This window comes from Chiloscyllium plagiosum, chromosome 21 (genome assembly GCF_004010195.1).
Source record: "Chiloscyllium plagiosum isolate BGI_BamShark_2017 chromosome 21, ASM401019v2, whole genome shotgun sequence".
Taxonomy (NCBI): domain Eukaryota; kingdom Metazoa; phylum Chordata; class Chondrichthyes; order Orectolobiformes; family Hemiscylliidae; genus Chiloscyllium; species Chiloscyllium plagiosum.
The window spans coordinates 1,587,593-1,613,565 of record NC_057730.1 but is presented as its reverse complement, the minus strand read 5'-3'; the positions used below and the strand labels follow the sequence as shown (position 1 = coordinate 1,613,565).

The following is a 25,973-nucleotide window of genomic DNA, read 5'->3' as shown; positions in this document are numbered from 1 at the left end:
CATCCCTGAACCACGTCTCTGTAATAATCCCAGTTCCATATTCCTAACCATGCTCCGAGTTTATCTGTCTTCCTTGTTAGGCCTCTTGCATTGAAATAAATGCAGTTTCATTTACCTCATTCTCTGCTTTGTTCCTGCCTGGTCTGACCGTTTGACTTGCTCCTTTTCTCAACTGTACCAGTCTCAGACTGATCTCTTTCCTCACTATCTCCCAGAGTCCCACCTCCCATGCCCCCCCACCCCCCAACATTACTAGTTTAAATCCTCCCGAGCATCTCCAGCAAATCTCCCTGCCAGTATATTAGTCCCGTTCCAATTCAGGTGCAATTTGTCCTTCTTATACAGGTCATTTCTAGCCCAGAAGAGATTCCAATGATCCATAAATGTGAACCCTTCTCCCCTGCACTAGGTCTTCAGCCACACATTCATCACCTGCTCTATCCTCCTATTCCTACCCTCACTACCCTCATAGTACTGCAAATAATCCTGTTAATACTATCCTCAAGGACCTCCTTTTTAAATCCCTGCCCAACTTCTTATATTCTCCCTTCAGGATCTCATCCTTTTCCCTTCCTATGTCTTTAGTTCCAATGTGATTGCACTCGAGAGGGTGCAGAGGAGATTTACCAGGATGTTGCCTGGGCTGGAAAGTTTCAGTTATAAAAGATAAATTGGACAGACTGTAATGTTTAAACCAGGGGAGATTGAGCAGGGACATGATTGAGATGTCTAAAATTATGAGGGAGACAGACCGAGTAGACAGAAAGAAATCTTTTCCCTTAATGAAGGGATCAATAATCAAGGCATAGACTTAAGGCAAGGGGAAGAAGGTTTAGAGGGGATCTGCAGGAAATCTTTTTCACCCAGAGGCTGTTGAGAATCTGGAACTCACTGCCTAAAAGGGTTGGCGAGGCAGAAACCCGCAGCATGTTTTAGTAATATTTAGATGTGCACTTGTGATGCCAAGGCTTACAAGACTATGGATGAAATGCTGGAAAATAGAATTACCACAGTTAGATGGTTGTTTTTGAGTGGACTGATGTGATGGGCAGAACGGCCGTTTGTCCAACTGTGGATCTCTTTCATTCTATGACAGCCCTGCAGTGCAATCACATCTGTCCTATAGCATGATGAAACTGCACACAATGCTCCGGCTGGGGTTTAACTCAAGTTCTGTACAGCTCTAGCACAACACCCCTTCTCTTACAATCTGTGCAACAATTAATAAAGGCAATTATCACATATTTTAACGACCACACTACAAACACAAAAGCTGAAATTGCTAGAAAAAGCACAGGTCTGGCAGCATCTGTAAAGAGAAATCAGAGTTAACATTTCGGGTCCGGTAACTCTTCCTCTGAACTACCCTATTACCCTGTCCAGCCATCTTCAAGTATCTGTGGACAAGTAACACCAAATCCCTCTGTTCCTGTGAGTTTCCTAGTGTTGTTCTATTCACAGAGTACTCTCTTACATTGTTCCTTCTTCCCAAGTGCATCACCTCTCAGTGATCAGGATTAAATTCCATCTGCTACTGATCAGCCCATCTGATCAATCCGATCCTTTCCTCCTCTAACCAAAGACCTCCTTCATCACTGTCAACCACCTGTCAACCACCCGCCAACCTTTGTGTCATCCACACACCTCACCCCACCAATCCATATTCTCATCTGTGTCACTGATGAATATTACACACAATAAGGGACTTACCACTAATCCCTTTAGGAAGCCACGGGACATTGGTCTTCTGTCACACAAATAGCTTTCTACCACCACCATGTGTCTCCTACTAAGCTAATTTTGGATCTAACTTGCCAAGTTACCCTGGTCCCATGAGCTTTTATCTTCATTATCAATTCTCTCATGTGGAATCTTGTCATGTGTATTTGATGAAATACACATGAACTACAACAAGTGCACTACCCTCATTGACACACTTGGTCACCTCAAGAAATTCATTAGGCATAACCTTACTCTGATCAAACCTTGCCTCTCTAAAGGGATAGTGATTTCTGAATCAGGTTCCACATTACTCCATCCCTTGTAATACCACCTATATGCTAATCAGAAGGGGTGGGGAGTGGAATGGAATGGGGAGTGGGGAGCGGAACAGCTTTTATTGTCACATATACTTATTGGGTATACTGAAAAGTTTATATGTCACCAATTGTAGTGCCAACTTAAATAAAAAATGTACCTCGGCACAGCTTCTTTGGTTACAAGGTTTTAGACAATACAGAAATAAAATGTCCAGCATTATAGAAAAGAGTTCAGTAAAGCAGACTACGCTGGCACCTAGCTTCCAGACCACACTGGGCCCTGGCTCCACACCATGCTGAGACGCTGTTGCGGAGGCTACTGTGCCAGGCTAGGAGGTTGCCAAGCCGTGCCAGGAGGCCCCTATGGGAGGAGGCCACTGCACCAGACTGAGAGATATGTATTTCCTTTAAATATTTTTTAAAAAGCCACTTCCTCTGCTCTTTATATTTTGGTTCTCCAAATTACTATTTGGGATAGTTCAAATCCCCTAATATAATTACACTTATTATTTTAACAAAGCTTAGGGATATGGCTACATATCTAAAATTTATAAATTAAGATCAGTTAGCCATTTAAATAGCTGCCCAAGCAATGAGCAATCAGACAGGAAAGGGGAGTAATGGGTGAAACACAGGTAAATGAACTGAGAAAAGCTATTTTGGTCAGCCAGGTGACTCCTGAGAACAGGACACTGTAACTTGCTCATTTTTATATTAAGTTATACTGATGTGAATATGCAAAACCCTTCAAAATGTTGATTTCAGAATGAAATAAAGCAGCTTAATGATTCTTGTTAATTTTCATCTCACCTTGTGCGTTTCCTCTGAATTACTAGATATATAGGAGATGGTTTTATTTCATCCACAGATTATGCTATTGTTCAGATAATGTACAGACTAGATAAAATCAATTGATATAAGTATAGGTTACTTAAGAAAATGACTGAACCAGGGAAGATATCTATGGCAGATCCAAATCACTGAATCACCGAATCATAGAATCCCTACAGTGCAGAAGCAGTCCAGGTAATTGGTAACAGGATAGACTTGTTCCTGACTATATTGTAGGAGATCGACTGCAGTTACATGTTCATTCTGAAACAAGACACCAACTAGTCTCTCAGTCACCATTCATTAGGACTGGGAGGAGCATCATATTCCTTTGTTAATTTTCTTGCCTGCTATTCACTTTAACCAAGCCTCAGGATTACTTATTTCAACAGTACTCTTGATTCAAAAGTCTGTTAACTACTGGGAAAAAAAAACTTTAACTCTCTTTTGAAACTTTTGCAGGATTGTACAGGTTGTTCTGCTGTAACACGCATTTGCCATAGCACAATTGATGAATTAGGTACACTGTTTATTAAGCGCGAAGTTTTAAAGTGATCCCGGCCCCATTAGTTCAAGAGGTGCTGCAATGACAAGATCTTCTTATAATACGGGACTGCACGAGAACAGATCTCCCATGTTATAGCGGAACTGACTGTATACAAAAATAAATTGAAAAATTCATTTTGCAGGCTCTTTATTTTAATATCTCAAGAAAATAAATGGAGTTTAAAAGGTAAATGTTTCTGCTACTGCTAAATGTTGCTTATTTCAGTACCTGCTAGGTTTATGTAACTTGATTATATGTAAACAGTAACAAATTTAAAATACTGAATATGGGTCTAGTATTATTAAATGACTACATAACAATCCAATGCTGCACTAATCCTGGTTTTAATGTCTATCATAAAGCATGCCTTAATAAAGAGAAACTACAGTTACTAATTTTTGATAGAAATTCCATATTGTACAATACGATAGAACTAAGCTTCAATGTACTGTTGGAACAGTAAAAATGCAACTAACAGAAGCTTTGAAACATCATCTAGAAGTGATGTTTTTGCAATTAAATATTTAGCATCACAGTCAGAGGAACTTTTAACCAATATCAAATATGACCAACTCATCTGACAAATAAACTTCTCATCAAAACTCTCTGTAAAAAGTTCAACACTCTGTGGCAGACGATAACAAACCGAATGACTAATGCAAATTCTTGCCATTTTATGACCTTCAATAACAAAATATCAGAATTTCTCAACTTTATTAAGTGCAGTTTTAGACTTGCCATTCTAATTTCCAATAACATAATCAGACAATTGAATTACGGTATTATTCCAAAATCCAACCTTGCTATACCTGAAATTAAGCACCTTATTCTGAGTTACCATACTGTATCCGCTCAACGGTTTGAATAAATGGCATTTACATCAACAACAAATCACCAATATGCAACAAAAATTCAGAAATGAAAAATGCAATGAATAAATGTCAACTGGTCCATTAGTATATAATCTACATTACTGATTGTCACTAAGGTCTGCACAAATACTCTGAATTAGAGGTGATCAAGCAAACCTCCACAATCCAGTTTAACTACTGCCCACATTGTTACTTGTGCTGCAGAGACAAACCTCAGCAACATAGGACCCCACTTCAATGAAATGTATTGAACTTCAAACTCCTATCCAGTCAGAAAATTAATCAGTGTAAAAGTGTTGACAATCACTTTAACAAATCTTTCAACATAATTATGAACAAGCAATCAAATTGTGAATATTAAAAGGCAACTTTCAAGCCTAAGTCCTTCTGCTGAGAGTCATCCAGCACGGGAACAGGCCCCCATGTCTCTGCCAACACAAATTGACTCTACTTTCTCCTTCAAGGCAATGCAACCTTGAAACCAATACTTTGTTCACTGTTCCAAATAAATCTTTTAAGACACCATGTTACAGTATGTTGTGTAAAATTAAGGAGGTGGGGATAATTTAATTCTTCAAACTGACAGCTTCTTGCAGATATACCATGCAAAACTCATCCACTGCTAGCTTTTTTGAGATTCCTGATTCTCTGCAGTCTTTCTCCATTTAAATAACTTTCTGTTCCTCCTTTCTTCTTGCCAAAGTGCATTATTTCACATTTTCTCACATTACAAGTTTTTGCACACTCATTTAATTTGTCCCAATCCCTCTGCTGACTCTGTGATACTTACCATTTGCTTTTCCACCTATTTTTGTGTGAACTACTAGAGTATACACATTTCCAAGTCATTAACGTATATTATAAATAATTGTGGCCCCAGCATTGATCCTTGTGCCACACTTATATGCTCCCTTTATTCTAACTCTGTCATTTATTAGCTAGCCAATTCTCTATCCATGCTAATATGCTATATCCAAGGTCATGTGCTCTTATCTGATTAAGTAGACTAAGGTGTGATACCTTGATCAAACACTTTTTGAGAATCCAAATATGTTATATCCACTGTTTCCCCTTTATCCTGCTTGTTACCCCCTCTAGAATTCTAGTAGAACATAGAACAATACAGCGCAGAACAGTCCCTTCGGCCCTCGATGTTGCGCCGAAGCTGAGAATGTGAACTATTCTCAGCTCGTCCCCCTACACAATCCCATCATCATCCATGTGCTTGCCAAGGATTGTTTAAACCTCCCTAATGTGGCTGAATTAACTACATTGGCAGGTAGGGCATTCCATGCCCTTACCACTCTCTGAATAAAGAACCTGCCTCTGACAGCCGTCTTAAATCTATCACCCCTCAATTTGTAGTTATGCTCCCTCGTACAAGCTGACATCATCATCCTAGGAAAAAGACTTTCACCTTCTACCCTAGCTAATCCTCTGATCATCTTGTATGTCTCTATCAAATCCCCTCTCAGCCTTCTTCTTTCCGATGAGAACAAACCCAAGTTCTCAGCTTTTCCTCATAAGACCTTCCCTCCAGACGAGGGAACATCCTGGTAAATCTCCTCTGCACCTTTTCCAATGTTTCCACATTCTTCCTGAAATATGGCGACCAGAACTGTATACAATATTCCAAGTGTGGCCGCACTAGCGTTTTGTATAGTTGCAGCATAATATTGCGGCTCCGGAACTCAATCCTTCTACCAATGAAACCTAACATACCGTATGCCTTTTTAACAGCACTATCAACCTGGGTGGCAAATTGCAGGGATCTATGTACATGGACTCCAAGATCCCTCTGCACATCCACACCACCAGCAACCTTTCCAATGACCCAGTATTCTGCCTTCCTGTTATTCTTCCCAAAGTGCATCACCTCATGTTTATTTGCATTGAACTCCATTTGCCACCTCTCAGCCCAATTCTGCAGTTTATCCAAGTCCCCCTGCAACATTCTTCCAAACTGTACACTACTCCACCGACTTTAGTGCCATCTGCAAATTTTCTAATCCATCCAAAAGAAAATTCAAAATTTGGGAGAAGATTTGTAGCTCGGGTTGACAACCGGAAGCGGCAGGAACAGGCCACTATAAATGCCGGAGGAAACACCACAGAAGCGCTTCACAGGAGGCTCCCAAGCACTGAGGATGTCACCTAGACAGGGGACGAAACGTTTGCAACAAAAATTTCCAGCTCGGCGAACAGAACCACAACAGAAAATTCAAAAAGGGAAAAAAGCAGCATTTGTAGCGTTTAGGAAGCTAAAATCAGACAGGCCCTGTGAGGAATATAAGGAAAGCACTCAAGCAGAGAATTAGGAAAGCATGAAGGGGCCATGAAATCATCTTGACAAGTAGGGTTAAAGGGAATCCCAAGGCATTGTATAGATACATTAAAAATAAAAAGGATAACGAGGGAGAAGTTAGGACCACTCAAGGATAAAAGAAAGAACTTGTGCTTAGGGTCACAGGATGTGGGTGACATTCTAAATGAGTATTCTGCATCGATATTTACCCAGGAAAAGGATTTGGAGGAAAGTGGGATTTGTGTGGAGCATGCCAATTTGCTAGGGCATTTTGAGATCAAGAAGTGGTGTTGGATCTCTTGAAGAGCATTAAGGTGGATAAGTCCCCAGGGTCCAATGGTACTTACCGCAGGCTACTGAGACACATAAGAGAGGAGATTGCTGGGGCCTTAACGAAGATCTTTGTATCCTCACTAGCCACTGGAGAGGACTGACGAATAGCTAATGTTGCTCCTGTCTCCAAGAAGGGAAATAGGGATAATCTTGGAAACGATAGACCAGTGAATCTCACATCGGTGGTTGGGAAGCTATTGGAGAGATTTCTTAGGGATAGGATTTACATACATTTGGAAAGTATTGTCTAATTAGGGACAGTCAGCATGGCTCTGTGCAGGGCAGGTCATGTCTTACTAACTTCAATGAATCTTTGGAGGACTTTTATCTATGTTCACAGTAGAAGAGACAAAGTGCACAGTGCTTCAAGGAAAACGAAGCAAAAGGAACTTGAAGCAATCAGTTGAGAAAATGTACCAATGGGACGAAAGGCTGACAATGACCTGTATCCAAAAATATTAACTATGGTTACAGAGGTAGTGGATGCATTGTCTGTAATATTTCATATTCCCCTAGATTATGGACAGCTTCAGGCATTGCTAAAAGAAGAGACACAGAAAACAGGAAAGCACAGGCCAGTTAGTCTCACACTGGTACGAATATGGTAGAATCCATTTTTAAGGAGATAATAGCACAGACATTTAAAAAAAATCAATTCAATCAGGCAGAATCTGAGGGGACTTGACAGGGTTGATGCATCATGCATGGAAATGTGTTCCTGGAAAAGCGCAGCAGGTCAGGCAGCATCTAGGGAACAGGAGAATCGACGTTTCGGGCATTAGCCCTTCTTCAGGAATGAGGAAAGTTGGTCCAGCAGGCTAAGATAAAAGATAGGGAGGAGGGACTTGGGGGAGGGGCGCCGGAAATGTGATAGGTGGAAAGAGGACAAGGTGAGGGTGATAGGTCAGACTGGGGTGGGGGCGGAGAGGTCGGGAAGAAGATTGCAGGTTAGGAAGGCGGTGCTGAATTTGATGGATTTGACTGAGACAGGCTGGGGGGAGGGGAAATGAGGAAACGGGTGAAATCCGAGTTCATTCCTTGTGGTTGGAGGGTTCCTAGCCGGAAGATGAGGCATCATGCAGCAGTCTAGAAATAAAAGGACACAGTTTCAAAATAAAAAACCTCCTATTTAAGATGATGATAAGGAACAATCTCTTTGCTGAGGGTTATCAATGTATGAAATTCTCTTCCTCAGAGAGGGAGGGTGGGTTCTTGATTAAGTTAGAGTGTTGTGAGAGGTGAAAGGTTTAAAAGGGATCGGAAGCACAACATTTTTATGCAGAGAGTGGCATGTGTATGCAATAAAGCTGCTTGAGAAAGTGATGGAGGCTTGTACAATTACGAAATTTAAAAGGCATCTGGATGTGTTCCTGAATAGGAAGAGTTTAGAGGCATATGGGCCAAATGCTGGCAAAGAGATTGGATTAATTTTGGATATCTGGTCAGCATGAACAAGTTGGACTGAAAGGTCTCTTTCCATGCTGTACAACTCAAATGACAATGACATTATAATAGGAGCTGAAGTCTCTTACAAAATACTTGAAACCATACCATTGTGATAATGCTACAATCAGCAACGGTAGGGTGAAGACTTATTCCTCCCGTAGATGATTATTTTTAAATATGGTGCTGCCATGCAAGCTTTTGAAGATGAACACAAGTCATAAACTCTGCATTTAGATCGATAGATTTGCTTTGAAAATAAATTACAATGCTCTCAGAAAGCTGGTAGGAAATGGAATTTTTAAAAAATGACGAGTTTCTGTATTTGGGCCCTCCTCAGGGTCTCCATATTCCTAGAATTTTCTGGTCTTACCCATTACTGCAGTCTAAATGAAAATCCAGAGGGGGATCTTAAGGGGGAGTTACCGAACCAGAGGAATGTAGAAAGGAAGTAGGATTAGTGTGGGATGGCATACTGACAGAACATGTTATGGTAGTGGAAGACAAATTACTATACTAGTTCTACTATCAAGGTGATGGACAATGTTGGTCATGATATTACAGAGGGATTTTTTTTGTGAGGGCAAAATCCTATGTAGTGGAATCCAAATGGAATCTCAAAGGTGTACTCTGATCTGGGTCAGGGTTGACTTTGTAAAGTTGACTTTGATAGCCCAAAGTTGCTATCGGCTGCATTAGTTTTCTCCTTCAGTGACACTGTAGCATAAATTTAAACATACTGTTCACATGCTCCACTTCTATATTATGAATGGCTGAAACATTGTTGTGTCAGGTTTCCTCTATAAATCATCTTCCTCCTGTATCATTTCCATAACCATAAGGAACGGAAGTCAGCCAATTTGTATATACATCCATTTAGGCTGTGATCCAATCAATTGGAAAATAAGATTGATCCCAAGAACTCCTATTTAGCTACTGCTAAGCAGATGAAGTCAGGTACAACAGGCACTCACTCAATAAATTTAATATTTTCAGTTGTCTTCATTAAAGAATACATATAATTCAAGCAAATATACCTTTCAACCATTTGGTTATGAAAAGTTAGAACCAACGATTACAAATGAACATACTATGAGGTTATTGAGAATCCCCCCCCAACTGTTTTAGCAAAGATGGAAATCGGTACTTACGAGGTAATCAATTCCTGTTATAGTGCGGTTCGCATGTCTCATCGAGTAGGCAAGTCTGAAAATTCCATCACTGGTCTCACCATTACCATAGAAACCAACAGCTATTCCCGCGCTGAAAAGACAAGAAATTACATTACAATCAAATCTGTTAAATTCATCAAAATCTTAAGGTACAATTTCAGGAATTGTATAGTTTTGTTAATTAGTAAAGAGATAATCTGACAAAAGTACCATTTTTTAAGTGAATGGAACTACTTCTTACAAAAGGCCTGTCAAATTTCAAAGATTCAGTCAATCTTTTTATACCCATCATTAACGCTTGGACTATAAATACCATTATAGTTAAATGTATAGAGGTGCTCAAATTCCAACCAAATTATACAATATCACAACTATGCACACCTCATAACAGATTCAGTAAAGCTAAAGATGCAAGCATTTCAATCATAGAACAATACAGCATAGAAACAGTCCCGACACCACACTACATCTGTGCTGAGCATGATGCTTTTCTAATTAATCCCATCTGCCTGCACATGGCCCCTCCCTCTATTCTCTAGCTGTTTGCATGTCTGCTTAAATGCCTTTTAACCTTTGCTGTTGTCTCTGCTTCTACGACCTCCCCTGGAACCAACTATTCCAGGCACCAACTATTCTCTGTGGGAAAAACATTCCTTGCACACCTCTTTCAAACTCTTTTTTTTTAGATTAGATTAGATTAGATTAGATTACTTACAGTGTGGAAACAGGCCCTTCGGCCCAACAAGTCCACACCGCCCCGCCGAAGCGCAACCCACCCATACATTTACCCCTTACCTAACACTACGGGCAATTTAGCATGGCCAATTCACCTGACCTGCACATCTTTGGAATGTGGGAGGAAACCGGAGCACCCGGAGGAAACCCACGCAGACACGGGGAGAACGTGCAAACTCCACACAGTCAGTCGCCTGAGGCGGGAATTGAACCCGGGTCTCTGGCGCTGTGAGGCAGCAGTGCTAACCACTGTGCCACCGTGCCACCCACAAGGTGAGTTCTCTCACCTTAAACCTATGCCACCCCCACCCCCCCCCGCCCCCCTTGACATTTTGATCCTGGGAAAAGGAGACTCTGACCATCCTTCCTCTCCATGCTGCTCATAATTTTAAATACTTCTATTAGGTTGTGCCTCAAACAAGATGCTCCAACAAAAACAATCCAAGTTTGTCCAACGTCTCCTTGTAGCTAAAACACTCCAGTTCAGACAACATCCTGTTAAGCCACTTCTGGATCCTCTTCAAAGCCTCCATATTCTTCATATAGAGCGGTCACCAGAACTGCAAACAGCATTCCACATGGCCTGACCACAGTTGCATCAAGACTTCCCAACTTTTACAAACAAATGCCCTGACCAATGAAAGTAAGCATGCCATATGCCTGCTTTACCACAGATCATTCGTTTCTTCCATAGCATTTGCTGCATTGCAACATGTGAGATATATTGTTTGCTTCAAAATGTTTTCAGTAGGTACAATGTTAGTGCAAACCATAAAGGTATCTGCTCCAACTTGAGAAATACCAAACAGTTAAACTCTGTAAACCCAGCTTCAGTAAAGGGTTATGCAATTCCAAGAATTCTTAATTTTCTCATTTCAAACTTTAGCTTCAGTCAAATCAATTTTGAGTCAGTGCTGAATTTGGCTACCAGATGCTTAAAGGCTTGCTGACCCAAATCAAGACAGCTCACATTTTTATTCTTTGTCCACTAATGATTCTTTTAAATTGAATACCAGTTTTACTTTGTTGTTAAATTACTCGGTGATGGAAGATAAAAATGAGGGGCAAATTGTTTTAAAATGTCAGACGCAGCTAACAGATGCTCTGCGGCCCCTGAAACAGCACAACAAGCTTAATTAATTCTTGTTCATGTTATAGTTGCATGTGGAGCATTTGACGAATATCCTGAGCTACAAAACCTTTTGTCTATGCCAGATTGCTTCCAGTGTTCTGAAACACTAAACAACAATTGTTAACTCAACAATCTGTTTCAGCATTATACGAACAATATGATTAGTTTCTTCAACCAGACTAAGGACTCAAGTTTCGAGTTTTCTCACTGAGGGTGCAGAGTACAGGAACAGCCCAAATTGTTTCTAATTACAATTCTTTCCTACGAAAATGTCTTATCATAATGCCTTGATAACCATTTATTCCCTTGTTCATCACAAATTACAAACCTCCCTTTTAATCTTCGCCCACTCTAGACAAGTTCCACATTCTAGCCACTGGGTGGAATGAAATTAGTCCTCAATCTTGATTTTGATTCCCATCAGTGGCCACCTTGTATTTGTCTCCTTCTTCTAGGCACACAAGTGAAAACTGATCTGACCTGGCCCCACCAATCAAACCCCTTCACGACCAAAATTGGTGGGCTACATTAAGTCAATAGTACAAAACTACTCGTCCATGCTGGTATTCATGCACCACACCAGCCTCAGGTCAACCTCTTGATCTAATGCTGTTAACCATGCTCTTCTATTCTTTTCACCTTCATGTTCTTATTCTCATTAAATGCATTGAACAGATACTTTCAATTCAACAATCATCAACTTGAATGCCCATGATTGAAATCTTCTGAATATCTGGAATGAGATACTGATCCGTTTTCCTTTTATTTTCTTGTACAGACAAAGGAATCTTCTCAATCTTTCTCATCCTTGCAAATATGTTTCAGTGCCTCAAGTATCTTTTTACACACAGTAATTCAAAAATGGTCTTACCAAGGTCCTACAGAAATGTAACATTTCTCTTTGCTTTTGCATCAGACCATGAAAACACAGGAAAGAAACAGGAATAGCCCATTTGGCTCCTCAAGCCTGTTCCGTCATTAAGTACGGTCATGGCTGTTGTAACAATCCTCCCGTCCACTTTCCTGCCTTTAGCCTGCACCCATCAATTTCCCTGCTGATCAAGAAACTATCTCAGCCTGAAATATATGCAGGTACTCTGCTGCCACAGCTCTGTGGCAACAACTTCCAAAGACTTAACTCAGAGAAGAAATTCCTCCTCATCTCAGTTTTAGAACCCTTTGTTCTAAGATTATATCTGCTGGTCCTAGACTCTCCCATGTGGGGAAAAATCCTTTTAGGATTCTTAAGCGGCTTGATGTGGCAAATGCTAAGTGTCTCAATGAGATCACCTCTCATTTTTCTAAACTCCAGTGAGTAGAGACCCAGCCTGTTTAGCCTTTGCTGATAAGACAATCCCTCCAAGCCAGAGATTATCCAAGTGAACCTTCTCTAAACTGCCTCCGATTAAACAATATCTTGCCATTTAATAGAACCAAAACTGCTCACAAAGTTGGTCTCACCACCATCTTTTCTTACACTCCTACCTCCTTGAAATAAAAGCCAGCATTCCATTAGCTTTCCTGATTCCCTGACACACCTGTGTACAAAACACAAAGCGAGCACAAGTATCCCCAAGTTCTTTAGTATTGCAGCTTTCTGCAGTTTTTCTTCATTTAAGTAATGCTGATCTTTTATGCTCCCTTCAAAAATGAACTTCAGATTTTCTCACAATAACTTTATTTGCTAACGTTTTGTCCATTTACTTAACAGATCAACGTCTCTCTTGAAGTGTTTGTATCCTTTTCGCAGATTGCCTCTCCACCTATTTTTGTATCATCTGCAATTTTGCTAAAGTATATTTGCTTCTTTCCTCCCGGTCATTAATATATATTGCAAATAGCTGCAACACTGATCCCTGTGGAACCCCACCGGTTTCACACGACCAACCCGAAAAATAACCCTTCATCCCCATTCAGTTTCCTGTGTCCCAGCCAATACTCTACCCACACCAAGACACCATGGTCTCTTATCTTACGATTAACCTTGTGTGAGATGGCTTGTCAAATGCCTTCTGGAAGTCCAAATATAACACTGATATACACGGACTCTCCTCTATCTACTCTGGTTGGGACTTTCTCAAAAGAAAATTAGTTGGACACAATTTCACTTTCATGAAACCATGTTGACTCTGCTTGACGATGATGTGGAGGTGCCAGTGATGGACTGGGGTGTACTAAATTAAAAATCACACAACACCAGGTTATAGTCCAACAGGTTTAATTGGAAGCACCAGCTTTTGGAGCGTTGCTCCTTCATCAGGTGATTGTGGAGAATAAGATTGTAAGACACAGAATTTATAACAAAAGTTTACAGTGTGATGTAACTGAAATTATGTATTGAAAAAGACCTGGATTGTTTGTTAAGTCTCTCATCTTTTAGAATGACCATGTTGGTATCTGTTCTTTCATATGTAAATGGTCCCTGCAGAACAATCAACAGTCAGGACTGTTCTCTACCAGTCAGACAACACTTCAGCGGTCTGAGACATTCGACCTCGGACCTTCGGGTGACCGTCTTCCAAGGCAGACTTTGGGACAGGCAACAACAAAAAGTGGCCAAGCAGAAGCTGATAACAAAGTTCGGTACCCATGGGGATGGTCTCAATGAACCTTGGGTTCATGTCACAGTACAGGTGACCCCATTGAACTATACATACACACAGACAGATTAGATTAGATTCCCTACAGTGTGGAAACAGACCCTTTGGCCCAACAAATCCACACCGACCCTCTGAAGAGCAACCCACCCAGACCCATTCCCCTACATTCACCCCTGACTAATCCACCTAACACTACGGGCAATTTAGCATGGCCAATTCACCTAATTTGCACATCTTTGGACTGTGGGAGGAAATTGGAGCACCCGGAGAAAACCCACACAGGCACAGGGAGAATGTGCAAACTCCGCAAACACAGTTGCTCAAGGCGGGAATTGAACCCAGGTCCCTGGTGCTATGAGGCAGCAGTGTTAACCACTGAGCCACCCTGCCACAGATGGATGCACACACATATAAACAGACAGACAAACACCCCTCTCTCATACAATCACACATACACTCCCATACGCACACTCACAGACTTAAAGCCCTTTACACTCTCACTCATACTCACACCCTCTCACAGACACTCAACCACCACACACACACAAGCACACATCTAAGTTTGTGGGGTGAATTTGTACTTGCAGAATTAAGTTTTATTTTTGCTCAAAAATTGCATGATTCCATGTAAGATTCTGTAAATCCATTTTTTTAAGATTAAAAATGGATTTTTACAGGCAACCTCACAGGGAGTTAACACCTTCAATACCTTATCTGGGCCGACATGACACCAATTGTTAAAGTGCACTTGAGAATGTAACTTTTATAAAAACTGGCGTTGTATGATTTTTAACTCTACTTGATTAGATTGTGATTTTTCAAGTGGGCTGCTATTACTTCCTTAATTAATGATTCCCATATTTTTCCAACAATAAATGTTAGGCTGATGTTTTGTCTCCCTCCTTTTCGAAAAGGAGTGTCACATTGGCAGTTTTCCAATCTTCTGCTAATTCTCCAGAGTCCAAGGATTTTTGGAAAATTATAACCAATGCATCCACTATCTCTGTAGTTACATCCTAGGATGCAAGCCATTGAGGCCAGGAGAGCTATCTGCATTTAGCCCCATTACTTTGTCAATTACTACTTCTCTAGTGATGAAGATGGTACTAATTCCTCCCCTCTATTCTTTAGTAGAAATTGCATGTTTGAAGTACCTTCCACACTAAAGATTGATGCAAAATATCTGTAACTCCTCTACCATTTCCTTTTCCTCTATAATTATCTACCCAGATTCATTCACTTGGACTTTTCTTTCCTTTTTATTTTTCAAGAAGCTCATTGTCAGTTTTCATATTGTCCACAAATTTGCCCTTGTAGGTTTTTTTTCTATTATCTTCTACTCCTCCTCTGCTGGATTCCAAATCTATCCCAGTCTTTCGAACTATGACTTGTGCCTCCTTATATGCTTTTATTTCAACTTTATTCTCTCCTCAACCTTCTTGGTTTATTCCTATGTTAGAATTCCTCTCTTTCCTCTCTTAGGGGTGGAACGGTGGCTCAGTGGTTAGCACTGCTGCCTCACAGCGCCAGGGATCCAGGTTCAACTCCAGTCTCAGGTGAATGTCTGTGTGTAGTTTACACATTCTGCCCATGAGCATGGGTTTCCTCCGGGTACTCCGGTTTCCTCCCACAATCCAAAGACTTTAGGTGACCTGGTAATGTTAAGTTGCCCGTAGTGTTCAGGGGTGTATAAGTTAGATGCACTAGTCAGGGATAAATGGAGAGTAATAGGGCAGGGGAATGGGTCTGGGTGGGTTACACTTCAGAGGATTGGACTTGTTGGGCCAAATGGCCTGTTTCCACACTGTAGGGATTCTATTCTAGAATCTTTCCTCTATTAGAAACATTCCTTCTTATTGGGATATATTTTGCTGAAAATCATGAATTACCTCCTTAAATATCTGCCACTGCTTGCTTGTTATATTTCCTGCTCACTTATCTCCCCCATCCACTTTAGCCAACTCTATCCTCATTTCATTGTAACTCCTTTTATTTATTTTAAACACAGTTATTGTTTCTGACCTAAGTTTTTCATTCTCAAACTGAATATTAAATTCTATCGTGTTATGATCGCCACTTCCTCGGGGACCTTTTACTCACAGGTCATTTATTAACTGCCACGAGATCTAGGATAACCTGTTCCTTGGCTGATTCCATGACATACTGCTCTACAAAACTATCACTAATTCACTCTTTGAATTAGCTATTGCAACACCCTTTCAAACTTGATTGACCCAAATAACATGTAGATTAAAGTCACCCATAATGATGCTCTGTTCTTTTTACATGTTCCGATTATTTGTTGATTTAAATCCTTTCCTACAGTGTGGCTACTGTTTGGGGGTCCTACAATGTCTTCTTTCCCTTGCAGTTATTTACCTCCATCAAAATGGACTCCACATCATTTAAACCTAGATCTCCCACAACTGTCCTTATTTCATCTCTCATTTACATAGCATCCCCACCATCTTTTCCTTCTGTTCTGTCTTTCTGAAAGGTCAGATATCCCTGAATGATAAGTTCCCAGTTTTGATCATCTTGTAAACACGTTTCTGTAATGGTTACAAGATCATATTAATTTATCTCAATTTGTGCCATCAGTTCATCTCCTTTATTCTGAATGCTTCGTGCATTGAGATACAAAAGCCTTATGTTTGTTCTTCTGTCAAATTTCCCTATACTTTTGCGTTCCTTGGTGGAATATGACATTCACACATTTTGTCCTTCCCTTTCATTCACTGGTAACAATCAGCCCCATCACTAATCTGCAATAATACCTTCTCATTTACCCATGATTTTTAAAAAACTTTTCATGCAACTGAATACAGCTTCTTCACTCCACATTCCAGTTATGCAACTCACCAACAATTACCAGAAAACATAGTCTGTTCTTTGTGCTGAGGTATCAAATGCCACTTTACATTTCACTTCACCACCAACTGTTTAAGTAACAAAAGTGAAGTCATTGATGATGAAAACACATGGCTGACGGCAGACTGCTGCTCACTCATCCCCATACTGACTCTCCAGCTATATTACTCACCTAAGAATTAGGATTCAAATGCATTATGCACACAACATACTGCCAAAAGTTTCAAAGATCTGAAAAGATGTGGTGGTCTCACCAGTGATGTATGCACCCAAGACAGTGGTATCCACTATTTCTGTTGACTATAATCACTATTTGATTTTTGGGTTTCAGGGAGCAAAGTGGATTTCCAGTCATGTAAAAATAATTCTATTAATAAGCAAATGGATGGTTCAGCATGATTCAGCTGGAACCCATCCCATTCCTCTATTCCACCTTTGTACTGGCTTTTGGCAGTTTAAAAGAGGAACACCAAGTCTTCACCAAGGTTGAGAGGTGACTTAATAAAGACATAAAAGATAATCAGAGGGTTAGATAAGGTGGACAGGGAGAGCCTTTTTCCAAGTATGATGACGGCGAGCACGAGGGGGCATAGCTTTAAACTGAGGGGTGATAGATACAGGACAGATGTCGGAGGTAGTTTCTTTACTCAGAGAGTAGTAAGGGTATGGAATGCTTTGCCTGCAACAGAGTAGATTCGCCAACTTTAAGGTACATTTAAGTCGTCATTGGACAAGCATATGGACGTACATGGAATAGTGTAGGTTAGATGGGCTTCAGATTGGTATGACAGGTCAGCGCAACATCGAGGGCCGAAGGACCTGTACTGCACTGTAATGTTCTATGTTCATTTCTTCTCTCCTTTGGATAGAAGACCACATTGTGAGCAGCGAATACAGTAGGCTGAAGCGTAGGTACATCGCTGCTTCAGCCGGAAGGTGCCTTTTCTTTCTTGCTGGCATACAATCCACCCCGTGATCTACCCAACTGTCATTTTCTCTCTCTTTCTGGGCTGCTCTCCACTGTCCAATCACTTCTTTTCCCTTCCACCCCTTGTCTTTAGGATATATAAAACCCTTTCCTTGCTACTATTAGTTCTGACAGGTCACTGGATACAAAACGTTAACTCTGCTTTCTCTCTTATAGATGCTGCCAGACCTGATGAGATTCTCCGACAGTTTCTGTTTTTTGTTCTCAAGTTCCTCATCTTTGTAACCATTCTGGTAAACCAATTCTGCACTCTCTTCAATGTGTTCACATTCTTTACACAGTACATTAGCAGAGGTCTAATGTGTTTTGCACAAGTTCAACATCACTTCTTTGATTTTGTACTCTGTACCCCTATTGATAAAACCAAGGAGGCACGAAAGAGGGTTTCAAAAACAGACCAATTGAGACATGATGAAACCAGGTGATGCTGAAATCAAAATTGGTGATTTAGGCATCGCCAAATGTGGTCAGTAGCTCATCTCAAGATCAAATATGAACAGCCAAATGAAAGCAAAGTACTGTAAATGTTGGTGCGGAGTATAAAAATGGAAAGCACTTGAAAATCTCAGTAGGTCTATCTGTAAAGACGAGTTAAGTTTTGGGTCCAATATATTTCTTGTTCAGGTTAGTTCCCAAGAAAGGTTATATCAGACTTGAAGCATGTCACTCCACAGATGCTGCTAGATCAGCTCTGTTTTTCCAGCACTATCTGCTTTTATTTGAGGTTGTGAACCTGTTGCGCTGGTGTATGATGAAATTGACCGCTTGAAAACAGTTTTGAGTAGATGCTGAAAGCAATAGTTTCATTTCACATATTAATCATGCTGTTCACATAACTATGCAAATTGATCTCATTAAACGTCAACTGAGTTGTGTTGCTGAATTCCTCAAATACACAACAAATCTCAGTTAATTGCACATTAATTTTGGAAGCTGTCAAAAGTCATCAGCCGCCGACAAAAACTGGACTTTTAAGCAGTAAGATAAGGTAGTTTCACACTAAAACAAAAAAGAAACTGTCTGAAACAAAAACAGAAATTGCTGGTGAAACTCAGTAAGTCTCGCAGCGTCTGTGGAGTAAAACCAGAATTAACATCAAGTTCCAGTGACCCTTCTTCAGCCAACGATGCGATTCATGCTTGTGAACCCCAGTAAAAGGATGAGGTTATACAGATTAGGAGACTTTCTTTCAATACAATCAGTCTACCGAAAAGGTTAAAGATAATACATTGATATTGGTCAAATAACTTTGATTATCAAGATAGAAGTGGCCAGTGCTCTACTCTTCTCTCCCAATTAAATCCAGAAGGCCCACATTTGGTGATTGCAAGAGTTTTGCTATCACTAATCAAGTTAGAAGTTTATTCTAACTTTCTGTGTTTTAACAACTATCGGGCTTCCATTATAAATTTAATCTGTTAGAACGTTTGATTCAACTCAGTATTACTGCCACAGATTAATCCCAGGAATTAGAACAGGTGACAGACATGTGACCCATTTGCTTAATGCCATGTTTGTTTACTTCTTCTGTATTGACCATTAGACACAACTCTGTGAATTCACTCTCAAGTGCCTGGTATCATGGTTCAAGTTTCTCTTATTGTCGGCCATTCTGGGCAGATATATAAGAATCATAGCTATCTCTACACTGCCTTTAAGCCTTGTGGGTCTTCGCCACATCATCTCCAGAAATGGGATGCATTTCTTGAAACACAATAATTACTTCTAATAGCTCCCAAATGCTGCACATGCTGCTAAGTTGAGGCTGTGTAGCTTAGATCAGTTAGGATGTTTGGCACAGCTGCCTTTGGATAAATGAATACATGGCTATGAGGTCAAGAAAAAGCATTCATGGATTTACATGACAGCTGGACAGATGAAAATGCCTTAAATGGTTAAACTGATCAGTCTTTAAACCACAAGCGGCTGTTTCTATTTAACTTGTTGCATATCATGACTGGTGCGCATGAAGCAACCATAACATTCACACTCGGATTATGGTCACAAGAGCAGACTAAGGGTGGGATTCCATGTACTTTTTCTTCTTTGCACAGCAATTCAAACATTTGTAAATGTTAAGGAATGTTTAAGCAATAGAATATGCTCCCTTTCCTAAATCACAGCACTGGCATTATATGATGCAGTTCTTCAACACTGAAGTAAAAAGGAAAAGAAAACCTAGCATAAATGAAGGCGAAGCCAGATTAACAACATAATGAATATAATACTAATGCCCATTCATGAAAACAAAAGCCAAAAGAATTGTTATCTAGAATGCTGGATGCCAAACAAATTTTACTCCGTAACAAAGTTTCCCATCCAGGCCAGGAATCATAGAAGTTATGGTGGAGGCCATTCAGCCTGATTATCTCTTTTTGAAGGAATCCTCATCACTTAATCATAAATACTACCAGACAAATACCACAAACAAACATCGGTGGCTCAATGGTTAGCACTGCTGCCCCACAGCGCCAGGGACCCAGGTTCAGTTCTAGCCTCAGGCGACTGTCTCTGTGGAGTTTGCACATTCCCCCTCTAGCTGCATGGGTTTCTCCGGGTGCTCCGGTTTCCTCCCACAGTCCAAAGATGAAGGTGAATTGGCCATGTGAAATTGCCCATAGTGTCAGGGATGTATAGGCTAGGTGCATTAGTCAGGGGAAAATGTAGAGTAATAGGGTGGGGAAGTGGGTCTGGGTGGAATACTCTTTGGAGCGTTGGTGTGGACAATTAACAATCTTAAAGGAAGACTGTTGTTGTAAAAATTATTTGAAGGAAATGTACACGCAGTTACACTTACCAAGTCTATATTTAATTCTGAACTGGAATTAATTAAGTTTTCAAAAGTTTTTTGAGTTTCCTAATCAATGCAATTAATAGAAATTGATGTCATCCGTCTGCAACTATAAACATAACAAAATCAACAATTACCAGAAAACACTGTCTGATCTTTGTGCTGAAGTATCAAATGCCACTTTACATTTCACTTCACCACCAACTGTTTAAGTAACAAAAGTGAAGTCATTGATGATGAAAACACATGGCTGACGGCAGACTGCTGCTCACTCATCCCCATACTGACTCTCCAGCTATATTACTCACCTAAGAATTAGGATTCAAATGCATTATGCACACAACGTACTACCACAAGTTTCAAAGACCTGAAAAGATGTGGTGGTCTCACCATTGATGTGTGTCCCCAAAACAGTGGTGTCCATTATTTCTGCACCCTGTTGACCATAATCACTATTTGATTTTTGGGCTACTAGGATCAAAGCAGATTGTTCAGTTCATGTAAAGATAATTCTATTAATAAGCAAATGGATAAGTTGTTAAAATGAAATATTTGCAACTGTTACTACACATTAATAAAAACCGAACAGGTATTTATCAACCACAGTCTTGGTTCTCTCAATAGCTGCACAGAGCATCACAAAAAGTGAAGAAGAAAGTGAGCGAGAGAGCAAAAACCTTAAGAAAATCATGTTTTTTCCCTCCCTTACCACAATCCATACATTGAACATCACAGTCAGGAGATTCACCAAGTTTCAAGAACCCAGAAGATAAAGGTGCCAAATAGCACTAGGTGGTGAACCTGCTGACTATCCTTCATTACTCCATTCCTCACAAGAAAAGCACGGTGATCTGATGATAGAGACATCTGGGTCCATTAAGTTTACCCATCTTGAAGCAAGGTTAGGGCGCAAGATACTCAACTGCCAAGTATCCGGTTTGCAAATTCAAATCCAAGCATTCCAAAATACAGCCTATTCAGCCGCACTGCACAAGATTTTATTTCACTGACAACAAATGCAGACTAAGTATAAACAACATCATAAGCCTAAATTTTCAAACCAGCATTATCTTAGCACAGGCTTCAAACCATTTATCCTACATCAGATAAACAGTGATCTTAACATTTCAATCAGAAATCCTGCATTTATTGTTCCAAGAACTTTCTGTTCAACTGTAACTGCAGATCTTCAAGTGGCAGTGTTGGAAAAGCAGGAAATGAAATGGACTGTGGAATTCACTAGCTTGACAAAGGGCAGTAAATTGGGAAGGCAAGGAAAACATATCCATTCAAAGGGCATCAAGCTTCACTTCCAACTGTTTGCACATCTTCACCCTTGCATATCCAAAAAGAAATTAAAATATATTAAAGAAAAATTAAGCATGCAGCAGCTTGCACTTACATTGACAAGCTTGACACAGAGAAAAATTCCAACGGGCTTCACAAGACAAGTTTCATGAAGCATCTTTGAGGTGGAAGATATATAAAAAATTTCAGGACATAGGGCTAGACGGCAGAAGGCATTGCAGCCAACTTTGGAGAAAATTAGTTTTAGAATTTAAAAAACAACAAGAATTGGATTGATGCACCATGTTAAGGCATACCATTTCCGTGGTGTGATTTTTATAAATAGAATCCTTACATTCGGAGGCTTACTGAAGATTTTAACCAGTGTGGTGACGAAACCTACATCCAGAACCTCGACCAGAGCTACAAATCTTCTCAAAACTCGCTAGAATCCTTACAGCGTGGAAACAGGCACTATAAGTTCATACCAACCCTCCGAAGAATATCCCACCCAAACCAATTTCCCATTTGTCTACATTTACGCCTAACCTACATATCTCTGAACACTATAGGCAATTTAGCATGGCCAATTAACCAAACCTGCAGATCTTTGGATTGTGGGAGGGAACCGGAGAACCTGGCGGAAACCCACACAGACACGACAAGAATGTGCAAACTCCACACAGACAGTCGCCAGAGGCTGGAATCAAATCCGCGTCTCTAGCGTTGGGAGGCTGCAGTGCTAACCACTGAGCCACCATGCCATCCCTGGTTACTAGGTACTTTAAAATTCTTCTGTACACACAGTAAATACAATAACAGACCTGTTCCATAACAATTCCATGAAGAAAAAGACGTAAAGCATTAATCCAAGTGCATTATGTTGTGCAGTAATATATGAAAGATGATAACTCCAGGAACTCTCTTCACTTCCTAGAAACTGGACAAATTAGCTAAAGAGATGTAATGCTTACAGTAAACCAAAGAAAACACAAACAATCTTGAAATTTTTACCAAGGTGGATTGCAGTTAGTTCAAAGAAGAATTATGTATCTAAAATTCAAGTATCATCATTACTTATCCCAATTTGGCCTGGTCAAAGTGTGATGACAGAATAGCTTCACAATAAACCTTGTGAATTCTGTTAAAGGGTCAGGTTACTGCCTCTGTGTTCAATGTTCATCTTATCTCAAGGAGGTCACCAAAAGAATCTGACCAGTGTATTTTTAAACCTTCATGAACTGGTTCCTGGCTGCTCATCTTATCCATCTCACTTTTATCAAAACAATAGCAAAGAACCACAGATAGCAGCTAAGGAAGCATCTGTGGAGATAGAAATACACTAATGATGTAGGATGATGATCTGACAGTTGTGATAAAAAGGGCATCAACAAAAACTTTAATTTGGCTCCTCTCTCTAAAGATGATGCCTAACCTACTGAGTAATACCAGCTTTACTTTTCCTTAACCACGTCTGTAACTAACTAGATAAAAATCTGCATGATGATTTATGTGTCTGGTGTTACTGTCATCATCAGTCTCATGAAATTTTGACAGACATAGTGGAATTCCTATGTATTGAAGCTAAATATGTTTAGTTTTCATGCGAGATGTGAAATCCACTATACTTTGTCAGTATTTGGTTCATAGGGAATGAGGAGTTACCTTGCTTCTGCATGGACCTGAGAAATGCGATCTGGAAATAACCTGAATTGCAACTCAGTAACAGGGCAAACATCAGGGTGTTTATAAAAAATCTCATGTTTGAACTGGTTTCCTTTTCAAATATCAATTTCTTAGTGTCAAAGTTACTGTGTCATTCTACATTTGCGCAATTTAAGCTCCATTTTTCCTAATTAAGTCTTTTGAAGTCCTTCTTCAAAAGCATCATACATCGCTTCACATGAGGGCATGCTACAATCCATTTGCTTGTCATCTGAATGGACAGATATTTGTTTATAGAAACTTAGCTTCTGTGTTATAATATGCCTAATGATGCCACAAAGTTCAAATAAAAATGAACTTCATTCAAAGCGCAGAGGTGGCCTTTTAATTGCAGCAACATATCTTATTGCTCATTATCAGTTGGAGGGCAAGCCTTTTGAAAAAAAAACAAGGAATTGTTAATGAAGCCTGAAGGTAAACGTGTTCTAGAAAATATTTAGTGCTTGGATAGCCAATGTATTTGAGAATTAATAAATATGAGCGAGTTTTGAGAAGATTTGTAGCTCAGGTTGAGGTTCTGGATATAGGTTTGCTCGCTGAGCTAGAATGTTCATTTTCACACATTTCATCACCATACTAGGTAACATCTTCAGTGAGCCTCCGGATGTAGCACTGCTGATGGTTCCTGCTTTCTATTTATATGCTTGGGTTTCTTTGGGTCGGTGATGTAATTTCCTGTGGTGATATCATTTCCCAAGGTGATGTATTTCCTGTTCTTTTTCTCAGGAGGTGGTAAACGGTGTCTGTTGATAGAGTTCCAGTTGGAATGCCATACTTCTAGGATGGTTCTTAGCAGATACAATATTGCAGAGACTCGAACGAACAGCTCTACCAACCATCCAACCCAAACTTTGGGTCCGCTATGTGAATGACACCTTTGTCATCACTAAACGAAACAAATTAGAGGAAACCTTCAAGACCATCAATAATACCCTTACTGGTATAAACTTCATCAAAGAGGAGGAAAACAATAACAAACTGCCATTCTCAATGTCAAATTACATTAGAGCAAACAGCCAATGGGGAACTTCAAACCAGCGTCTACAGGAAAACAACACATACAGACCAAATATTGAACAACAGAAGCAATCATCCCAACATCCACAAACAAAGCTGCATCAGAACATTATTTCAACAAGCCACCACAGGCTGCAGAGCAGAGGAACTACACAGAGCAGAGGAAAATCACCCATACAGTGTATTAAAAAAAAACTGGTACCTAATGAACACAGTTTGCAGACTTCTCAGTGACAAACCCAAACAAGCAGACAAAATACATCCAGAAATCCTAGCCACTCTCCCCTACATCAAAGACATCTCGGAAATGACTGCCAGACTACTGAGACCCCTTGGCATCACAGTAGCCCACAAACCTACCAACACACTAAAACAGCAGCTCATGAATTTGAAATAGCCAGAGATTCCAGCCACACTAACATACATCAAACACATCTTGGAGATGTGTACCAGGCTACTCCGACCTCTTGGCATCATGTAGCCCACAAATCTATCAACACACAGAAACCGTTACTGATGAACCTCAAGGACCCTATACCAACAACTTGTAAAACTAATGTCATTTACAAAATACCATGCAAGAACTGTCGCAAACACTACATTGGACAAACAGGCAGAAAAGAAGCCACCAGGAAACACTAACATCAACTAGCCACAAAACGACATGACCGTCTCTCACTAGTATCCTTACATACAGATAAGGAAGGATACCACTTCGACTGGGACAACACATCCATCCTAGGACAAGCCAAACAGAATTCCTAGAAGCATGGCATTCCAACCGGAACTCGATCAATAAACACATTGACTTGGACCCCGTTTACCAATCCCCTGAGAAAAAGAACAGGAAATGACACCACCACAAGAAATTACATCACCGACTCAAAGAAATCCAAGCATATAAATAGAAAGCAGGAAACATCGGCAGTGCTTCGTCCGGTGGCTCACTGAAGAGGTTACCTAGTATGGTGACGAAATGTCTGAAAATGAACCTTCCAGCTCAGCGAGCAAACCTATATCCAGAATTAATTAATATCTTTTCTGGCATGTATTAATTACTCCACATTGCAACATTTGCTGAAGAGGCAGGATGATGGTCTGTTCAAAGCTTCTACAAATACTACTGATTAATTGTATATGAAGAGATTACAACAGTAATGCAGACTGACTAAGCTTCAAAGTAGCAGAAGCACAAAGCTTTATTTGGTGTTCCCCATAACATGGCTGCAATTCAAAATTGCTGTGCAGGAAAACACACACAAATTGGAGTTGTTAAGGTAAAGTT

General features: G+C 40.2%; 1 protein-coding gene across 3 annotated transcripts in view; it reads right to left on the bottom strand.

Moving 5' to 3' along the window:
- The window catches only part of LOC122560473 (protein tweety homolog 3-like), a 301,083-nt gene that overhangs the window by 157,758 nt on the left and 117,352 nt on the right, over window positions 1-25,973 (bottom strand). For all 3 annotated transcript variants that reach the window (XM_043711109.1, XM_043711111.1, XM_043711110.1), the window contains exon 3: window positions 9,522-9,633. In XM_043711109.1, the coding sequence (XP_043567044.1) occupies window positions 9,522-9,633 (112 nt within the window). The remainder of the gene's footprint in view (window positions 1-9,521; window positions 9,634-25,973) is intronic.